Source organism: Puma concolor, chromosome A3 (assembly GCF_028749965.1).
Source record: "Puma concolor isolate L17-30 chromosome A3, mPumCon1.1.hap2, whole genome shotgun sequence".
Lineage (NCBI taxonomy): Eukaryota > Metazoa > Chordata > Mammalia > Carnivora > Felidae > Puma > Puma concolor.
In genome coordinates, this window is record NC_141669.1 from 38547080 (window position 1) to 38564267 (window position 17188).

Sequence of the window (17188 nt, forward strand, 5' to 3'; positions counted from 1 at the left end):
GTAGTCAGATATCTCCTTTGGGGCCGGCTGAGGATTTAGGGAGCAAAGCATCTGAATCCTCAGCCTATAACTGGGGCTGGTTGGGGGGAGGGGTGTGGGGTGGAGACAAAGAACCAAGAAGGACCCAAGGCTGAGCTAGGAGACCCATAGAAGACCAAGGGGGAGACCAGTGCACATCAGTTTGATTCAGAGCATTGAATATAAGATTAAAAATAAGAAACAGCCCCATTTTGGGGGAAAGGTAGTCTACACAGTCACTGCCAGAACTTGGTGACTTCGAAGGCGGGACTGGGGGCCTTTCCCAGGGGCCACAACTTCAGGATCATGAGGCCCTAGTTCAGCAATGACAGATTCTTGCTCTGAGTGAGGGATGTGGCGGTTGGGGCAGAGAGGTAAAAGTCCAGAAAAGGATTCTGTTTTTGAGGGACTTTTAGGGGAATGCTCTTAAGAGGAACAAGAAACTGAAATTCATGGTGGTCCTGTGTCATTTCTGTTAGGTACCCTCCCAAAAGAGGGCACAGTGCCAAGCTGTGTTTCTAGGTGACCTTAAAGCAATAGGTTTAAACAAGAGGACCCCCACCTGACCCTGGTTTTCCAGCTCTGGGGGTTCCCATTTATTGAGCGTCTGATGGCAGGCTATAACGTAGGCAACAGGTGGTTACAAGTCAGGGGCAGGTGTGTGTTTATTCGTACCTTTGTTCCCCAAAATAGTTTAATACAGCACACAAGCACACACAAGACTTCATGGTAGAAACACGCAAGTGAGGAAAGTGAGCCAAAGAGAGAACAAGAAAAGGTGGGATGAAGCCGGGGATGGGTTCAGTACTGGAAATCTGTGCTCGAAGGGCCTGTGCACTTGACCCCGTACTTCTTGAGAGCCAGTACCAAGAGAGGAATAGGTTATGAGTTTCATAGCGTCCGCAGGATCAAAACCAGCCACTTGTTCTGAAGAAGCAGGGCCACCCAGAGAGCCACGTAGCTTGTCCACATGCAGAGCATGGAGACGCACGCTTCTGGAAAGTACCCTGGGGCATCCCTCAGCTGCACCCAACTGGTGCGAGTGTGGCCGATGCACCGGGCAGGTCTGAGCGGATGTGGTGCAGCCCTTGGTGGGCATGGCCCTGTACCTCTCTCCTCCCCACGCAGCTAGGTAGGCCCGTGGGCTGCGGGTCCTCCCGTCAGGAGCCCAGGCTGGCTCTAGCCCAGCGCCCCCTCTGGCCTCCACCTGCATGGTGGAAGTGAGAAGCAGCCTCCTGGCCTAGCGAAGGATGAGACCCCAAAGACGGGAGCCCAGGGAGGCAGAAATAAGGCAGCCTGCACCTTTCTCTCCTGGGTGCCTGCTTCTCCCCCAGGTCTCCCCGCCTCTAGTGTTGTCTGTTTGGCTCCCACACACTTTGGTTTACGTGTGTTTTTGGCTTCCGTGGCTTGCGTGCCGTTTTGAGGCACGTCCACCTTTGGTTCTTGCCAACCACTTCAGTCCCTTGGTTCTCCAATCCCAATTCCCTAGTAAATCATCTGGTTCGTCCAGTTTATCTTTTCCAGCTAAGCCCCTGGGCCACCTTCAGCTGACAGACAGGGGTCTTGGAGTGAGCAGTTGAGACGGGGGTGGGGGGTGGGGTCGACGGTGCCCTCCTCACCCCGCCGGCGGGGCTGTGGCTGGCAGTATCCCTTAGCCGGGAGCATGGATGCGGCAGGCACCCCAGACGCATCTAATACACTAGACGTGTGTCTCCAGGGGCTCACAGCCTTTGCTAACCTGCATTTGCTCTGGGCGCTTGCAGGGTAGATGTGGGTTCCCAGCGGCACCCCAGGCCAGCGCTCCCCCTCATCCACACGATGGGATTGTGAAGGCGGACATTTCTGGGGCCTCCTGAGCAGCTTGCGCTCCGGATGATGGGTGACGACAGCCTCTCTGAACACCCCAAACCCATGGAGTTTCTCAGCCTCTCCTTGGGAGACGACCTGCGGCCGTGCCCAGGAGCAGACCTGAGGGAGACGTGCGGCCATCCTGACCCTCCCGAACCTTGTGCGGAACAGACCTGGTCCTCTGAGCCTCCAGATTCCACGAAGCCAGATGCTCCTCCCGGGGCCTCCGACGCAGAGCCTGTGCACCTGGGGAGCGGCTCTTCCCAGGGGGGGCCCAGGCACAAGGCCGCACCCCCCGGGTCACCCAGGAGCAGCCATCCTCTGGGGAGCCCCAGGCAGAGCCAGAGCACGTCCACCCAGGTGATGTTCTGGGCGGGCATCCTGCAGGCCCAGATGTGCGTCCTGGACCTGGAGGAGGAGCTGGAGAAGACAGAAGGGCTCAGGGCTGAGCTGAGGTGCTGCATCCCCACGGCCCCTGTGGAGCTCCCTGCCTTCCCCTCCAGCCCCGCAGGCCCCCGGGGCTCGGGCCTCCACCCCAGCTCGCCCACGGAGGAGGCCTCTGGGAGAGACAGCAGTGGGCCTGAGGGGGAGAATCTGAAGCCCGTGTGGCCGAGGGAGGAAAGGCCGGACTCTTCCCCGGAGTGGGGTGCTGAGGAGGAGAGCGTCTTCTTCGACAACCCCCTCTTTTTGGAGAGCCCTTGCTCAGACACCAGTGCTTCTGGAGCTGGCTTTTCCTGGGGGTTCTCAGACTCTCACACAGATAGGAGACCCGGGCCCCAGTATCCCCAGACCCTGGAGCCCCCGCTCCCAGAAGGCGGAGTGCCATGGGAGCTGGGCAGTGAGCCGGATCTGGGGGTTGGCACAGCTGATCGCAGCGGACACACCACACCTCCATTCCCTGTGCCCACCTACAAACCTCACTTCTTCTCGTGGGCTGTGGCTGACACCATCGAGGGGACCCCTGAAGCACCTTCTGGCTGCGGGGAGAGTGAGGTAAGCCGAGCCCTGGGGACCGACCCAAGGCTGTGCATGGGGACACGGAAGGAAAGGCCTTTCTCTGTGGTCACGGGGCCCAGAACACTCTTCAGATACTAGGGCCTTTTGGAATGCTGAAGTAATATAGCTGAAAAGCAGGTCCGGGGTGGCCTTCAGAATTATGAGTCCTTCGTTTGTTTCATGAACGCCATGATGTCAACAGAACACGATGGCAATTAAGTGCACAAATGTCTCCATCTCACCAGTTTCAGGGGGCTGTGCCTGGACACATTTGGAGAACAAACAGCTCCTCCAATTGCAGCGTGTGCCAGGCCATTCTTAGTCTCCACCCCTCCCACCTCCAAGACCTTCCCAGCTGTAACAGGGCAGGGCTCAGCCTGCAAGATGACCTCTGCCCCTGGCCGGGAGATGTCTGTTTTAGGAGTCTTGTCCTCTCTTTTCTTGAGAGATTTTAGCATTTAGTTACTTTTAGTTCACCATCTTTCAACACCCCCACCCCCCCCCCCGACACCCACCCCCGTGTTGATAGATCAGGCCCCTGCGACAATGGCAGAGGTCCTTGAGATCAACTAGGACAAGTTACGGGGACAAGTGATGTGAGACAGCAGGGAGCAGTTTTCCCAGGGAGACCTCTGCTTAAGAGATAAGGAAAGTCAAGATGGCAGAGCAGGGCTGTAACTTTCTAATCTCTGTTTGCAAAGAACAATGCAGAGGAGCCATTAACCCGAACGGCTCTCTCACCTGACCCCAAGATCAGCGATGCTGCTGGGGACTGTTGGAGTCCCCTCACCCGAAGGCTGGGGGTGCCCAGTGTGGGCCGTTATGGCTCTGTACGTGACCCTTGTTGCTCTGGCACCCTGGGGGTCCTCAGAGGGAAGCCTGGGAGCCCCATCCTCACAGCAAGTGGCACTTGCTCCCATCCCAGTGCCTGGGTGCTGCCACTTTCCCTAGAATCCAGCCCCCCTGGGGCCGGTGCTGCAGCCCATGGAGGGAGGAGGCTGGGGGCAGAGAAGGCAAGAAGTCAGTGAGCCTGGATGGGAGGCCCCGGAGGCCTTGTAGGGCGTGTTAAAGGCCCTAAGAACAGTCTCCCTCAGGTCAAACCTCTTGCCTCTCTTTCTAAGACTTCTCTGGGAAACAGCTGTGACCCCACCGCGTCTGCAGCATCCTGTGTGGATAAAGCCTGGGACGCAGGACCTAGCCCCGCCATACATCCTGCATTACCTTGGGCAAGTCATTTCCCCTCTCTTGGCCTCCCCTGCCCCATCTGTATGGAGGAACATGAGCCCGGTGATACTAGGGCCCGGCACCAGCACTTCTGGGATGTGGGTCTTTTCCCATCCAGGATTCCTCTTCTGAACTGAGGACCCAGACTAGACTGGACTGGGGCCATGTTGTCCGGGTGGGAAGACAGCAGGGAGGGAGGGGCCCTGTTTACTCAAGTCATTCTCCCTTCCCCACCTTCCCCTCTCAGTGCCTCCAGGGCTCATGGAGATCCTATGCCTCTCTCAACAGGCCCTGCCCAGCCCTGAAGGCTGGCAGACAGAAGAGGGTCCTTCCTGGCCCCGGGGGCCTCTTCTCTCCCAGGACAGAGGTGAGACCTATTATGGGCTCTGGGAAATTGGGTGATGGGAGGCTTTGGATCCAGGTGGGGACAGAGACCATCCTTGGATTCACAGGTGTCATTGAGAAGTCTCATTATATTTTCTTGGAGCCAGACAGACTTGGGGTTTAATCCTGCTTCTGCCTCTGTGACTTCATCAGGACCATGGGTTTGAAAATGCTCATTTCATAGAATAAATGAAGAAATGGACAAAAGACCCAGCGTTTCTGATGCCTGGGTCCTAGTCGTTTAGGAAGTCCTGAACCCCAGGTTGCCTCGGGACTGGAGTCTCCTGGGAGCTCTCTGGCCACTGCCTCTGCATGTGGGAGGTCACTGCCCGAAGGAGGGACAGAACGTGCTGCCCAGCTCCAGGGGAGGAGCCCCGGGGAGGGAGCTCGTGGAGGTGGCTTCCCAGGCTGTTTTCCTGGCTCTGCCGCACCCCTTTGCCCTCAGTCTGCCTCTCGCCCCGTGTCAGCTTCACTCCATGCTCTTCCTCAGGTGACAGTGATGCTGAGTGTCCCCAGGAATCTGCTCCCTGCACCTTGGCTCCTGGCTCCCCAGGGAGCCCAGCGTCTTCACCGGAACCTAGCAGCCCTGAGTCTGAGAGCAGAGGCCCTGGCCCCAGGCCCAGCCCTGTGTCCTCCCAGGAAGGCAGCCCGCGGCTCTGGGGCCCCCTCCAGGGCAGCAGTTTTCCCGAGTGGACACTAGATGCTTCACGCCCTTCACTCCTGGAGACAGATGGGGCAAAGCCAAGTTTCCTGGAGAAAGAGGAGGCCAGAGACGCTCCAAACCCAGGGAAGGAAGTAAAGAGTGAAGGCCCAGCCAGGACTCCAGAGGCTGGAGCCGTCGTCCAGCCTGGTCCTCACTTGACTTCTACAGAAGGGTAAGTGTTAGACTGACCAGCTCTCTAATTGTGGATACATTTAGGAATGCCCTGGTCTGGACAGAGCGTGAGAAACGCACAGTGGGATTTAACACACTAATATCTATTAAGCCAGGAGTATAGGACTGGGTGACAGAAGCTTTGGGAAATACTGAAGGGTTTGAAAGCACGAGAAACCAAGAAGCAGGCAGTTACACACGTGGGGTGGGATTTGTGTGTGCTCAGGCAATGCCCTGAGAGTCTGGGCACCGGGAGAGGAGGAAGGGGAAGTGTTCGGGGAACCTGACCGGGGCCAGGTGCCCAGAAAAATAGGAGTCGTGCTAGGCAGGGCTGGGGAATGTGAAGGTCAGAGCTTGTGATGTGGGGATTACACACTGCTTTGAATTTGAGATGTCTAGGAGAAATCCATCCGTGAGCCTAGGTCCAGGGTGCTGGCTAAGATCTCAGGGGAAGCCGGAACACCAAGGGGAAGTTTGACTGGAATCAAGGGGGTGGATGTTGGGGCCCATGGCAGGATTGAATAGCCCCAAAACTGTGGCCGGAGGCAGGAACAGGACACCTGGGAAGCCAGCCTAGATGTCTGACCTGGGGTCTCCACCCAGGAAAGAGGTTTTGTTCTCTGGCTGGCTGAGTAGGGACATACTGAAGAGACCAGGAGGCACCGGTGACAGTTCTGGTCGCACCAACTGGAAGGTTGGCCCCACTCCTAGCTCAGTGTTACTGGATGATGGGGACAGAGCCTCAGGCAGGGCCAGAAACCAAAGCATCTTCCTCATGCATCTGGAAAACTCCACTCTGGGGTCTCTGGAGGTGTTTGGAGGCTAGGTAATCAGGGGAGTCTCTCAGAATCTGAGAAGACAGGGCTTGTCATACCAAAACTCCAGTCAATTCAACCCAAAATAAAAGTAAGTAAATCTGCTTAAAATGAGAAGCATACTTTCATAGTAAATAATGAAACAAAGGCTTGATCGGGGCTTTGCTTGCTATGATGTTAAGTATTACATAAATAAATAAGTTGAATCTTATTTTTAGCACAATATAGGATTAATGTTCCTGGCCTGAGTCTGCTGGCCCCACGAGATGTCTCCTTTGGGCCTGACTGTCACAGTGAGGTCACAGAGGTTATTTTTATTATATTTTATTTTACTTTTCATTTCATTTCAATTCATTTGTTTTAATGTCTATTTTTGAGAGAGAGAGAGACAGAGTGTGAGTAGGGGAGGAGCAGAGAGAGGGAGACACAGAATCTGAAGCAGGCTCCAGGCTCTGAGCTGTCAGCACAGAGCTGGAGGCGGGGCTCGAACTCAAGAACTGTGAGATCACGACCTGAGCCGAAGTCAGACACTTAACCGACTGAACCACCTGGCACGCCCCTCAATTAATTTATTTTAATAACAGCTTTTTTGAGAAAGAATTCACATACCATACAATTCACCCATTTAAAGTGTCCAATTTAAGTGCAAGCAGGATGCATTGCCCCATGTCAATCCTGTGACAGTTCATATTTGCCTTATTTTTTCTACCCCCAAAGTAACTCCGCATTGTAACAACGCTAATCGACTAGGTCGTTCCTATAAACGTATTTTAGGGCTTGCTCAGCTGGGTATTCACATAGTTCCGTTTAGGTGCGACAAATGTGTCATTATTTTTCTTCTCTTCAGTTGTCCAGTGGAGTAAATCCTCCAGTTCCTTGTTTGTCTGTGGCTTTCCACGTGATTCCTGGAACCTTCTGGCATCACTTACACGGACTTCATGAAATTAAACGTTTTTTTGGCGAGATTTGTAATTTCACTTTTCAGTGGGTCTCTGTTATGCTGGCCCCGCCTTGCTGGGTGCGTTAGAAGCCTCAGGAAGCAGTGAGGAATGAGCAGCAAAGACATGCCCCGGGAAGGGGGGTGGGCAGCCAGAGATGGATGTTTGTGTTAAAGGAGAGAGTGCTGTCGAGTGCAGCCTAATTTTATAAGTGGCCGGCTGATCGGTGAACATTTTCACGTTCTGATGAGTTTTGCTTACCCGTACAGCCCCCTAACCGTGGTCACTTGGATAATGAGTGGGCACATCACGAGAACTCCCCCCCGCCCCACCGCCCCTGGTTGTCATACTGCAGGGAACCGGAGGAGTCAGGGAGAGGCTGGGCTCGGTGACTTCCAGGGTTCTAGCTGCCAGGCTCCGAGTGTTCCCTGAGTCTGTCGGGGTTGCCTGGGCCCCTGTAAGCTCGCGATAATGACAGCTCACCATCTGGGCTCCTGTGGTGACGGCTTCCTTTATCGAAGGGCTGCCTGTGAGAAGGGAGAGGTGGCTTGGAGAGGTCGGAAGCCGCCTCTTTGACTCCCGAGCTGTAGCTGTGCCTGAAGCCGGGCTGGCTTCCTGTGCTTCCCTCCTCCTTGCACCTTCCGTGGCTCCAGCTCTAGGAGTGAAGCCTGGGGCTGGGGCTGGCAGGGGGAAGAGGGCACGGAGGCGACACGGGCAGGGCAGGACAGGTGAGGGAGATGAGTGGCTGGTGGGGTTTGGAGAGACAAATGCAATCCCTCCTGGGGATGGATTAAATACCACTGGTGTCTTCAAAGGGGACACCTGCCACCTCAGATGAACTAGGCTCAGAACATCCTGCCCGAGAAAGTGCCAGGTGCTAAGCTTGGCTCCAGCCCTTGCAGGCTGGATTCTCCTGGTGCCCAGGCCAGGCCAGACCAAGCAGGCTGTGACGCTGCCTCTTTCCCCGGTGAGGCCCTGGTCCAGCTTCCCTCGGCCCCCACCGCTCAAGGCCCTGGAGCTCTAGCTCGCCTGCTGAGCTCTGGGCAGGGACTCTGAGCATCCCTTCCAGGACTGACCTGTAGGGACACCTGCCCCGTACGCCTTCCTGTCCAGCCCCCGTGGTAGTCTGAGCACACTGTTGGACTTTTGCAGGCTTCCTGAGAGCCCCATGCCCCAAACACAGTCCCCCGAGGAAGGCCAAAGGCCACAGGCTGGAGACAAGCTGGCGAATGGTGTGAGGACCGACAAGGTGGCCTGGAACTTGGCCTCTCGCCTCTATCACCTGGAAGGCTTTCGGAAGTCTGAAGTGGCTGCCTACCTACAGAAGAAGTAAGGGGCTTTGAGCCTGAGCAAGGCTGGAGGTCAAGTCAGGGGAGGGAGGAGTGGTTGGTAGACTCCATCCGCCGGTCGCCCCTCCTGTCCCTGTGTCCCTGCTGCCCCACTGCTGACCTTCACCCCGTCATTCCTGTCCCAATCCATGCCTCCCCCCCACCCCCTTGCCCTGCCTGCCTCTTCCTCTTCATCACGCATGTCACCGCTCGTCCATACTCTTGAGCCCTGCTTAGAGCCAGTGGACCGGCCCCCTTGTCTCCCCTACCCAACTCCTCGTGTCCTCCCCACTCGATGTTGGATGGTGCCAGTGGCAGACCAGAGGCCTGCTGCCCCCTTGCCCCCTCGTCCTCTTGGGACGTGTGCAGGCCCTGGGGCCCCGACCCCCAGTGCAGGCTTCATGCCCATTTCCTGTCCACAGCAATGACTTCAGCAGGGCTGTGGCTGAGGAGTACTTGTCCTTCTTCCAGTTTGGAGGCCAGAGCCTCGACCGCGCCCTCCGGTAAGACCCCTGGGCCGTCTCTGGGGCGGAGGCATGGCTGGGAGGTGGCGGCACTGGCGAGGGCTGGAATCTTGATTGCCCCCCGGCTCTGGCGCCTGCTGGCTGCCCCAGCCTGGGCTCCATCCTGGACTCTGGCCCTCCTTCCAGGGTCTTCCTGCAGGCCCTGGTGCTCAGTGGGGAGACTCAGGAGCGGGAGCGAATCCTCTACCAGTTCTCCAAACGCTTCCATTACTGCAATCCTGGGGTCTTCTCCTCTGCAGGTAGGAAGGGGCTGGCCCTGAAGGCAGGGCAGGGGGGTCCTGGGGTGCCTGGGAGAGGGTTGCATGGAAGTGTCCCCTGGTCCACTCAGGAGTTCACTGGGTAGCTGCTGGTGGGAGTGTCTGGGGGACTGTGGAGAACCAGAGAAGCATTTGGGGGTCACCCCACCCAGCACGGGCAGGTGGAAATGCGGGAGTCCCGGTTCCAATGAGCTTTCTCTGCACTCACCTCCCTCTGGAGCAGATTCTGTACACACCTTGACCTGTGCCATCATGCTCCTTAACACAGACCTGCATGGACAGGTGAGAGGGCGGGGGTGCCGGAAGAGGGGGGTTGAGGCCAGAGGCCCGGGGTGGAGTCATGGAAGGGCCCCGGGGGAGGTAGGTCTGGAGAACTGGAGAAGGTTCCAGAGTGTCCACCTGGGGGGTTATTCTGTTGGGGTGAGGAGTGTGTGCCAGCAGTCCCCCTCCTCTGCATGGGCCACAGAACATTGGGAAGAGCATGACTTGCCAAGAATTCATAACCAACCTGAACGGCCTGTGTGACGGCGGGAACTTCCCCAAGGAGCTGCTGAAGGTATGGTGGGGAGGGAGGGTGCCGGGGTGGGGGGCGGCGCTCCCTGGGCTCACGGTGCCAGGGGCTCCCAGCCTGGGCCTGCCTCTGCTGCATTATCTTTGGGAGGACAGGCTTGTGTATGGAAGGTCCCAAAGCGTGGGTCCTAGCCAGCCGCATCAGCACCACCTTGGTATTTGTCGGCTTGTGGAAATTCACAGGCTCCCTGCCTCGGACCTACTGAATTAGAATCTCTGGGGCTGGGGCCCCTAAAATGTTCTCTTAGGCTTCCCGGCGATTCTGAGGCTTGGGGAATGTGAGGAGCACTGGTTTCTTGGTCCTCTGAACGAACAAAGGGCAGTTTGAAGTCTAAGACTTAGGAACCACAGGTTCTAGGGTTTGAATTCTTGTCCCTTGGCCCACTTGGGCTCCTCCTGGGGTAGCAACCACTTTATGGTGTGGTTATCACAGTGAAATAAAGGTTGTCAGGTGCTCAGAGCGGGGCGAGGCACACAGCATGCTTTTCATAAGCAGTGTTGGCCCTGGTTCTTTTGTCTGTGGGGTGAACATTTCTTGCACCCTTGCTGTGTGCCAGGCATTGCCAGGGCTCCAGAGGCATGCAAGCAGGATGCATCGGCACGAATACTCTTTGTTATATCATTTCAATGTTCCGGCACCTCATTTATTCATTCATTCACCGTATATTTATTGCCCCCGTCAGTCAGCCGTTCCTGCTGTGTCCCATGGGCGGGATGGTATGTGGATGATTCATCTTCTCAGGAGAACTAGCTCAGGCCTCACTAAGCTCAGGTAGGGACTAGGATTGCTTTGCTCACCTTGTCTCCAGCATCTGGCATGGTGCCTGGCACACGGTGAAGGCTCCGTAAATGGTTGCACGCCTGCATGGGTACGTGGATGCATGAATGAGCTTCCCGCTCAAGGAAGGGCAGCTGTGTTGGGGGTGGATGAGGCCGACTGCGGCCTGCCCTTGTCCTACCGATGCCAGGTGGAGTTTGGGCCCCACAGGCCGAGGCTCCCTGCCCACTATGTGCCTTCTCTTCTAGGCCTTCTACTGGTCTATCCGAAGTGAGAAGCTTGAATGGGCTGTGTAAGTGACAGCCCCCTTCCCCGCACTCCCCACCCCTTCCCCGTCTCTGGGCCTGTCCTCCCTCCACCTGCCCACCTGAGAGTTGGAGAAGCCCCAAGGCCCCGGACAGTGCTCCCCCACTGAGTGAGGGCCAGTTTCAAAGCAGGTGGAGGAGCCCAGGTCACACCTGGAGGTGGGGCTGGGGATGACAGGAACGGATGAGCTGGCTTGGAAGGACTCCTCTTGGGAGGTCCTGGGTGATCTGGCTTCCCAGTGAGAGAGAGGGTGGGGGGTGCTGAGGCTACGGGTGCCTCCTGGTGGCCTTTGCCCGGCCAGTACCCCCAGCCTGATTCTCTGATGTCCAGGGACGAAGAAGACGCAGCCGGACCAGAGAAGGCCCAGCTGTCTCCCGCTGCGGGCAAGATGAACAAGCCCTTCCTGCAGCTGGCCCAGAACCCCATGGCACCCACCTACAAGCAGGGCATCCTGGCCCGGAAGATGCATCATGATGCAGATGGCAAGAAGAGTGAGTGCTGCCCTGTCGCTGTGCGGGGCTTACGTCTGCCATTGAACCAGAGTGTGTGCGTGCGTACTACAGTGGCTCTGCTCGGGGACACGGCTGACGCGTGCGGATGTGCGGAGAGATCGCATAGGTCAGGGACCGGCGCCTGTGTTCTTTCCTTGCTGGTGACCGTGTGCTGGGCGCTATGTAAGATGCCAGGGGGTGGGGGCACGGGGACAAGACAGACCCTGCCCTCCAGGGTCCCTGTGGTGAGGGGAAGTCAGACTGTCGCATGGGTGTCTGGGATAAAAGGTAGAGATTGGTAAGTGGTGTAGGGAGGGTAAGATCAAATACGGGGGGGTGTGGAGAAGGGCTAGGTTTTGGTTTCATTTGGGGGATGAGATATGGGGGACAGGGACGGGTCAGGCTTCTGGGACATGATGGTATCTGAGCTGAACCTTGGAGGAACGGAGGGCAAGAGGGCATTCCCAGTAGACAAAGGAGTAGACGCAGTTTGCTCTGAATGGGGGTGTGTGTGACAGAGAACAGAAGGAGGTGAATTTGGCCTCATCTCTCAGACAGGTGAAGGCTTTAGAGCAGGCCAGCGACAGGACCAGAGCCAGGCTGGGAGGGGACTCTAGGGAAGCAGGCCTTCTTCTGCTTGAGGACTGAGTCCCTGTGCCTCTCTGGATGGGACCAGAAAGATGTCTAGTGGGTCTGTGCTCGTGGGTGGGAGTGTTCGGAGAGGGGGCGGCCGGCGTGGACATCTCTTTTGTTGTTTGTTGTTTGTTGATTGCCTGGGCGTGAGGCATGGTGCATGCTTGCTTGTGACTGTGTTTTGTTGTGTTGCTATGCTGCGTGTTTCCGTGGACCCTGGGCAGGGACTGAGTTGGTGGGGGAGGGGGCCGTGTGTGTCTACGTGTCTGGATGGGGCGCCCACCTTTGTGTACTCCTGGGGCAGCACCGTGGGGCAAGCGCGGCTGGAAGATGTTCCACACCTTGCTTCGGGGGATGGTTCTCTACTTCCTGAAGGTAGGAACGGGGTGCACACCCCTGACGGGCAGGGTGGGGGAACAGGGAAAGGCCCAGGATGGTTCGGAGGGTAGGCAACAGATGATAACCTCTTTTCTGGGCCCCTGGGCCCCGTGGCAGGGAGAGGACCACTGCCCTGCAGAGGAGAGTTTGGTGGGGCAGATGGTGGACGAGCCCGTGGGGGTGCACCACTCGCTGGCCACCCCGGCCATCCATTACACCAAGAAGCCGCACGTCTTCCAGCTGCGGACTGCCGACTGGCGGCTCTACCTCTTCCAGGCACCGTAAGTCCTCCTGGGGTGACAGACAGCAGCAAAGCCCCCGCTGTCCTCTCCCCATCGCTTGCTCACCCTCTGATGGCTGCTGGCTGGGACCCGGCGGGAGCGGCCTTCTTCACCAGGAAGCCTAAGAATGCTGCAGCCTTTGGAAGGGGTCCTAGGGCGGCCCCAGAGGCTGGTGCTGCCTGCTGGCCTCTTCTGACCCGGGCTGCTTCCCCAGTGCATCTGCCTCCCGCGTGTAAGTCCCGGTCAAGCCTCCCAATTCCGAGCGGAGGATTCCAGGAAGCCTCTAGCAACTGAGCACTGGCTTGGACATTTGGTCTAAAATCTATTGCCTTCCCAGATTTTCCTCTTTGATGGATGACTAACACCACCAGCAGAGGTCAGCCACCTCGATCAGTGGCAGCGCTTCTGGCTTTTTGAGGCGCTGGGTCCTGAAGCAGTCCTGGAAGACTGTGCAGACCGCAGGAAGCTGGGGGCGTGAGGGAGGGGCGGGACCGACCCTGTGACCTTGGGGACCCACGGCCTCCTCTGCCCGCAGCACTGCTAAGGAGATGAGTTCCTGGATCGCGCGCATCAACCTGGCCGCCGCCACGCACTCGGCGCCGCCCTTCCCCGCAGCGGTGGGCTCCCAGCGCAGATTCGTCAGGCCCATCCTGCCCGTGGGCCCCGCGCAGAGCTCCCTGGTACAGCCCCCGGAAGGGCCGGGTGCGGCGGGGAAGGGCGCTGCGCGGGACGCGGGACGAGAGGGGAGATGGGAGGGAGGGGCTGCGCACCTGGGCCCGGGAACGAAGTGGGGTTTGCGATGGGCTGTGCACCTGGGCTCGGGAACGGAGGGGAGCGGAGAAACAGCTTCCCCCTCTGCCTCCCGCTCCCAGGAGGAGCAGCATCGATCCCACGAGAACTGCCTGGACGCTGCCTCCGATGACCTGCTGGATCTGCAGAGGAACTTACCGGAGCGGCGCGGCCGCAGCCGAGAGTTGGAAGAGTACCGCTTGCGGAAGGAGTACCTGGAGTATGAGGTCAGGGGCCGAGTCTCCGCCCGCCCGGCTCGCTCCCGCTCCCTCGGTTGGGCCCTCTGCCGCCCTCTCGTGGCCGCATCCGTCCTTGCAGCCTTAGTTTCCCCGGCTGCCCTGGCGGAGGGAGGCCCTGTAGGCACCCGCGCGGGCAGGGGCTTGCGCGAAGTGTGCGAAGTGTGCGTGTCCTTGTGCCCTCAGACCTCTTCACTTCTTGTCGTGGGGGCACCCAGCAGCTGCTTGTCTGTCCGCAAACACTCACAGGGGACGTTCTTTTTATAACTTTCTTTCACCCAAGAGTATACTGTATTTGGCTTTCCCTAAATTGAAGGAAAAACGATTTCAGTTGAATGATCTCCCCTAATACCTACCTAATACTAGTGGGCAATATTTATGGAGCTTGTATTACTTGCCTCTATTATCTTGTTTAGTAGTCTGACAACTCTGAGGTAGGGACTGTTGTCCTGACTTTACAGATGAGGAAACTGAGGCAAAGAGAGATTAAACAACTTGACCGAAAATGATGAATTCACACGCCGCTCCAGTCAGGGTCGAGCCTCATTTATATTAGCCCAATGATCGATGCCAAAATGGCTTATCCCTGACTCCCCCCCGCCCCCGCCCCACCTTACACCCAGATTCTGCTACGGTCTCTCATCCGTGCACCTTCTGGGACCCTATGCCCGAGGAGTAGGTGAGGGGCACTGCTGTGCACACTGGGCCTCACGCTGCCCTCTCCCTGCCTGTGACCAGCTGCAACCTGTAGCCAAGCCCCTGGCCCTCCCCAGACCTCACTCCCCTCTGTAGAGAGCAGAGACAATGATGCGTGGGCCCCCCAGCCACCCAGGGCTGGGCTGAGGGTCCAGCGGGGTGGAAGACGGGCACGCGCTTAGTACGCTGGGACCTGTATCCCAAGGCTGCTAGTTACGGAGGCCTCAGGAGTGTTAAACAGATGAAGGGTAGTTAGCATCTCTCTCTCCAGATGCCAATTGTTAAAATGCTATTCAGACTCAATTAGGCTTCAGTACAGATGTGAGCTGTTTGTGCGCCGTGCTGCACAGATCAGGCCTAGCGGGTTATGGGTCTTTTAGTGTCTCAGAGATGTAGCACGTTCTGGAGACGTTAGTTACAGCCCTACAAGGCGGTGGCGGTTAGAATGGGGCTGGGCTGGCGGGGGTCCGGATGATACTATCCAGGTAACCCCAGGGCTCAGACGGGAGGCTGCTGTGTTCTGCAGTCTGGTTGCTGGAGCGTGGGACAGACATTGGCTGTTGGTCTAGCCCTCTTCCTCACACGTGTGAGCTGTCTGCCCCTCGAGATTCCAGCTTCCTCCTACCCTGCAGCCAGGGAAGCGCTAAGGTGGCGGGGCCCGTGTGTTGCAGAAAACCCGCTATGAGACGTATGTGCAGCTGCTGGTGGCCCGTCTTCACTACCCCTCGGATGACCTGGACCTGTGGGAAGAGCAGCTGGGGAGGGAAGCCGGAGGCACTCAGGAGCCCAAGCCCAGCCTGAAGAAATCCCACTCGAGCCCGTCCCTGCACCAGGACGAGGCCCCCACCACGGCCAAGGTGAAGCGCAACATCTCAGAGCGTAGAACTTACCGGAAGATCATCCCCAAGAGGAACCGCAATCAGCTGTGAAGCCGACGCCACCTCCCAGACTCTGGCCCCTGCTCGGGGTGGACCTGAGACCCCACGGAGGAGGCTTGTTTCAGTGGGTCCGTGGTGGGGGATGAGGCCTACCCCTTTCCCACGGAAGGACAACCCCCGTTCCCCTGTGGTCCTCGCTCCCTCCTGCGTTCACTGGAGCTTTCCCAAACTGCTGCGCCCACCCCCACGGCAGCCCCCAGCTGCCCTGGTCCCCGGTCACTTCCGAGGGAGGAGGGAGTTCCGGGGTTTGGCTGCACTCCCGTGTCACTCTCTACCCTTCCACAATCCAGAGTGGCCACATTTTTGGGGCCTGGGGGCAGCTTAGCACTCATTTGAGCATCGGAGTACCCCTGGGCTTCCAGAGAGAAGCTGGGGCAGAGGAAGCCTCTGGGCAGTCAAGTTAGGGGAGCCGTAGTCCTGAGGAAGATCTTGTTCTGGGGATCAGGTGACCTGCTGTGAGAGGTCCTGGGAGAACCCAGCCAGCCCCCGGTGACAGCAGGGTTGCTCAGTGCCACCCCCTGACAGGTAGGCTTTTCGGGCAGGGACTCAGCTCAGTGAGGCTGACTCTGGGACCCTGGGCCTTTGTCTCCTACCCCCCGATAAGCATCCGTGCACCAGGGGCAAATGAGACAGGCCCACGTCACACACCCCATTGCTAATCATCGGAGCAGAGCCAATGGTGGACAGTGAGGGCCAGAAGGGGTTGGGGCCTCCAGAGCTCTGTGGAGAGGCCTGGGAACAAGGGGCCTTTGTTTCCCCAGAGCAGGGAAGGAGGTTCTCCAGGTTGGGACCCTGAGAGAGGCTGAGGGGCAAGAGGTGGTGTTGTACCCCTTGGGGACTCTCTCGGAAGGAGCTTGTCTGAGAGCTGTGAGGGCCAGTGGAAGCCTGGCTCCCTCCCACACACCCCACTCCTTGCATTTCATTCCCGAGGAGGGGCCCCAGGGTCCCTTCCGGGCCCCTCCCCCTCCTGCACCCTCTGCCCCCCTGCCAGCTGACAGGGGGCTTTGCTGCCCTCCCTGGGAAGTCCCCTTGTGCTGCCCTCTGGCTGCCTCCCAGCTGGGCTCTGGGGGAGGTTCCGGACACTCAGGGACCTCGGGCTCTGCCTGCGGGAAGGAGGCTGGGCTGGAGGAGCGGGCCACCATTGTCTCTGTTCAGCCAAGTGTGCGAGCAGGCCGCCGGCCAAGAGGGGCCTCTGCTGCCTGTCTGCCGCCTGCTGGCTGACGCGCTGCCTCTCCAGCCTTCCCGCCGTGGGGTGGGGGGGGGGGTGGGGGGGGTGGGGGAGGCCCTCCTCCCGTCCTCGCTTGTCACCACCCCCGGGACCTGAACTCTACCAAGTGGGGCTGGCCCCTGGGTACTGTGAGGGGTGTCTGGCCAGGGCCCAGGGCTGGGCCAGGTAACCAGTGGGCACACACTAAACGCAGGCCAGTAAAGAAGCAGGTGTGCGTGCATATGTGAGGAAGGGGAGGGCCATCCTAGGACACACCTGTGCCTAAGCGTGTCTGCGTGTGAATGCGTAGGTCTGCGTGCATGTGTGTGGGACGGAGTCACACATTTATAGGCTGTCAGCGCTGGGGGGACCTCAGAATCATCTGTTCATTCCACTCATTCATGCATTCATTTCACGAATACTATTGACCATTTCTTATGGGCCAGTACTAGCGGATTACAAAATCACTTGAACACGTCTCTGGCCTCAGGAGGTAACAGTCCTGTGGTCTGGTTCCCTGCTGTCCATACAGAACCACACTTTATCTTGCTGGTAAAGACCCATTCCCACCCTTTGCTCAGGGATTCGGATTCAGTAGGTTTGGGTCAGGGTCACGGATACGTATTTTTAAAGCAGCCTGGGTCACTGATGTGCAGTTAATAGGTGAAAACCTAGCATC

At 58.2% G+C, this 17188-nt stretch overlaps 1 protein-coding gene across 1 annotated transcript; it reads left to right on the top strand.

Annotated features, from left to right (window-relative positions):
* Positions 1-1875: 1875 nt before the first annotated feature.
* Positions 1876-16485, top strand: PSD4 (pleckstrin and Sec7 domain containing 4). Its single transcript, XM_025927312.2, has 16 exons — positions 1876-2859; positions 3984-4088; positions 4375-4453; positions 4961-5345; positions 8250-8426; positions 8848-8928; positions 9076-9188; positions 9430-9488; positions 9673-9762; positions 10803-10846; positions 11191-11351; positions 12289-12359; positions 12480-12643; positions 13179-13323; positions 13516-13659; positions 15036-16485. The coding sequence occupies exons 1-16, from the start codon at positions 1891-1893 to the stop codon at positions 15291-15293; spliced, it is 3045 nt and encodes a 1014-aa protein (XP_025783097.1). The 5' UTR covers positions 1876-1890; the 3' UTR covers positions 15294-16485.
* Positions 16486-17188: the final 703 nt, after the last annotated feature.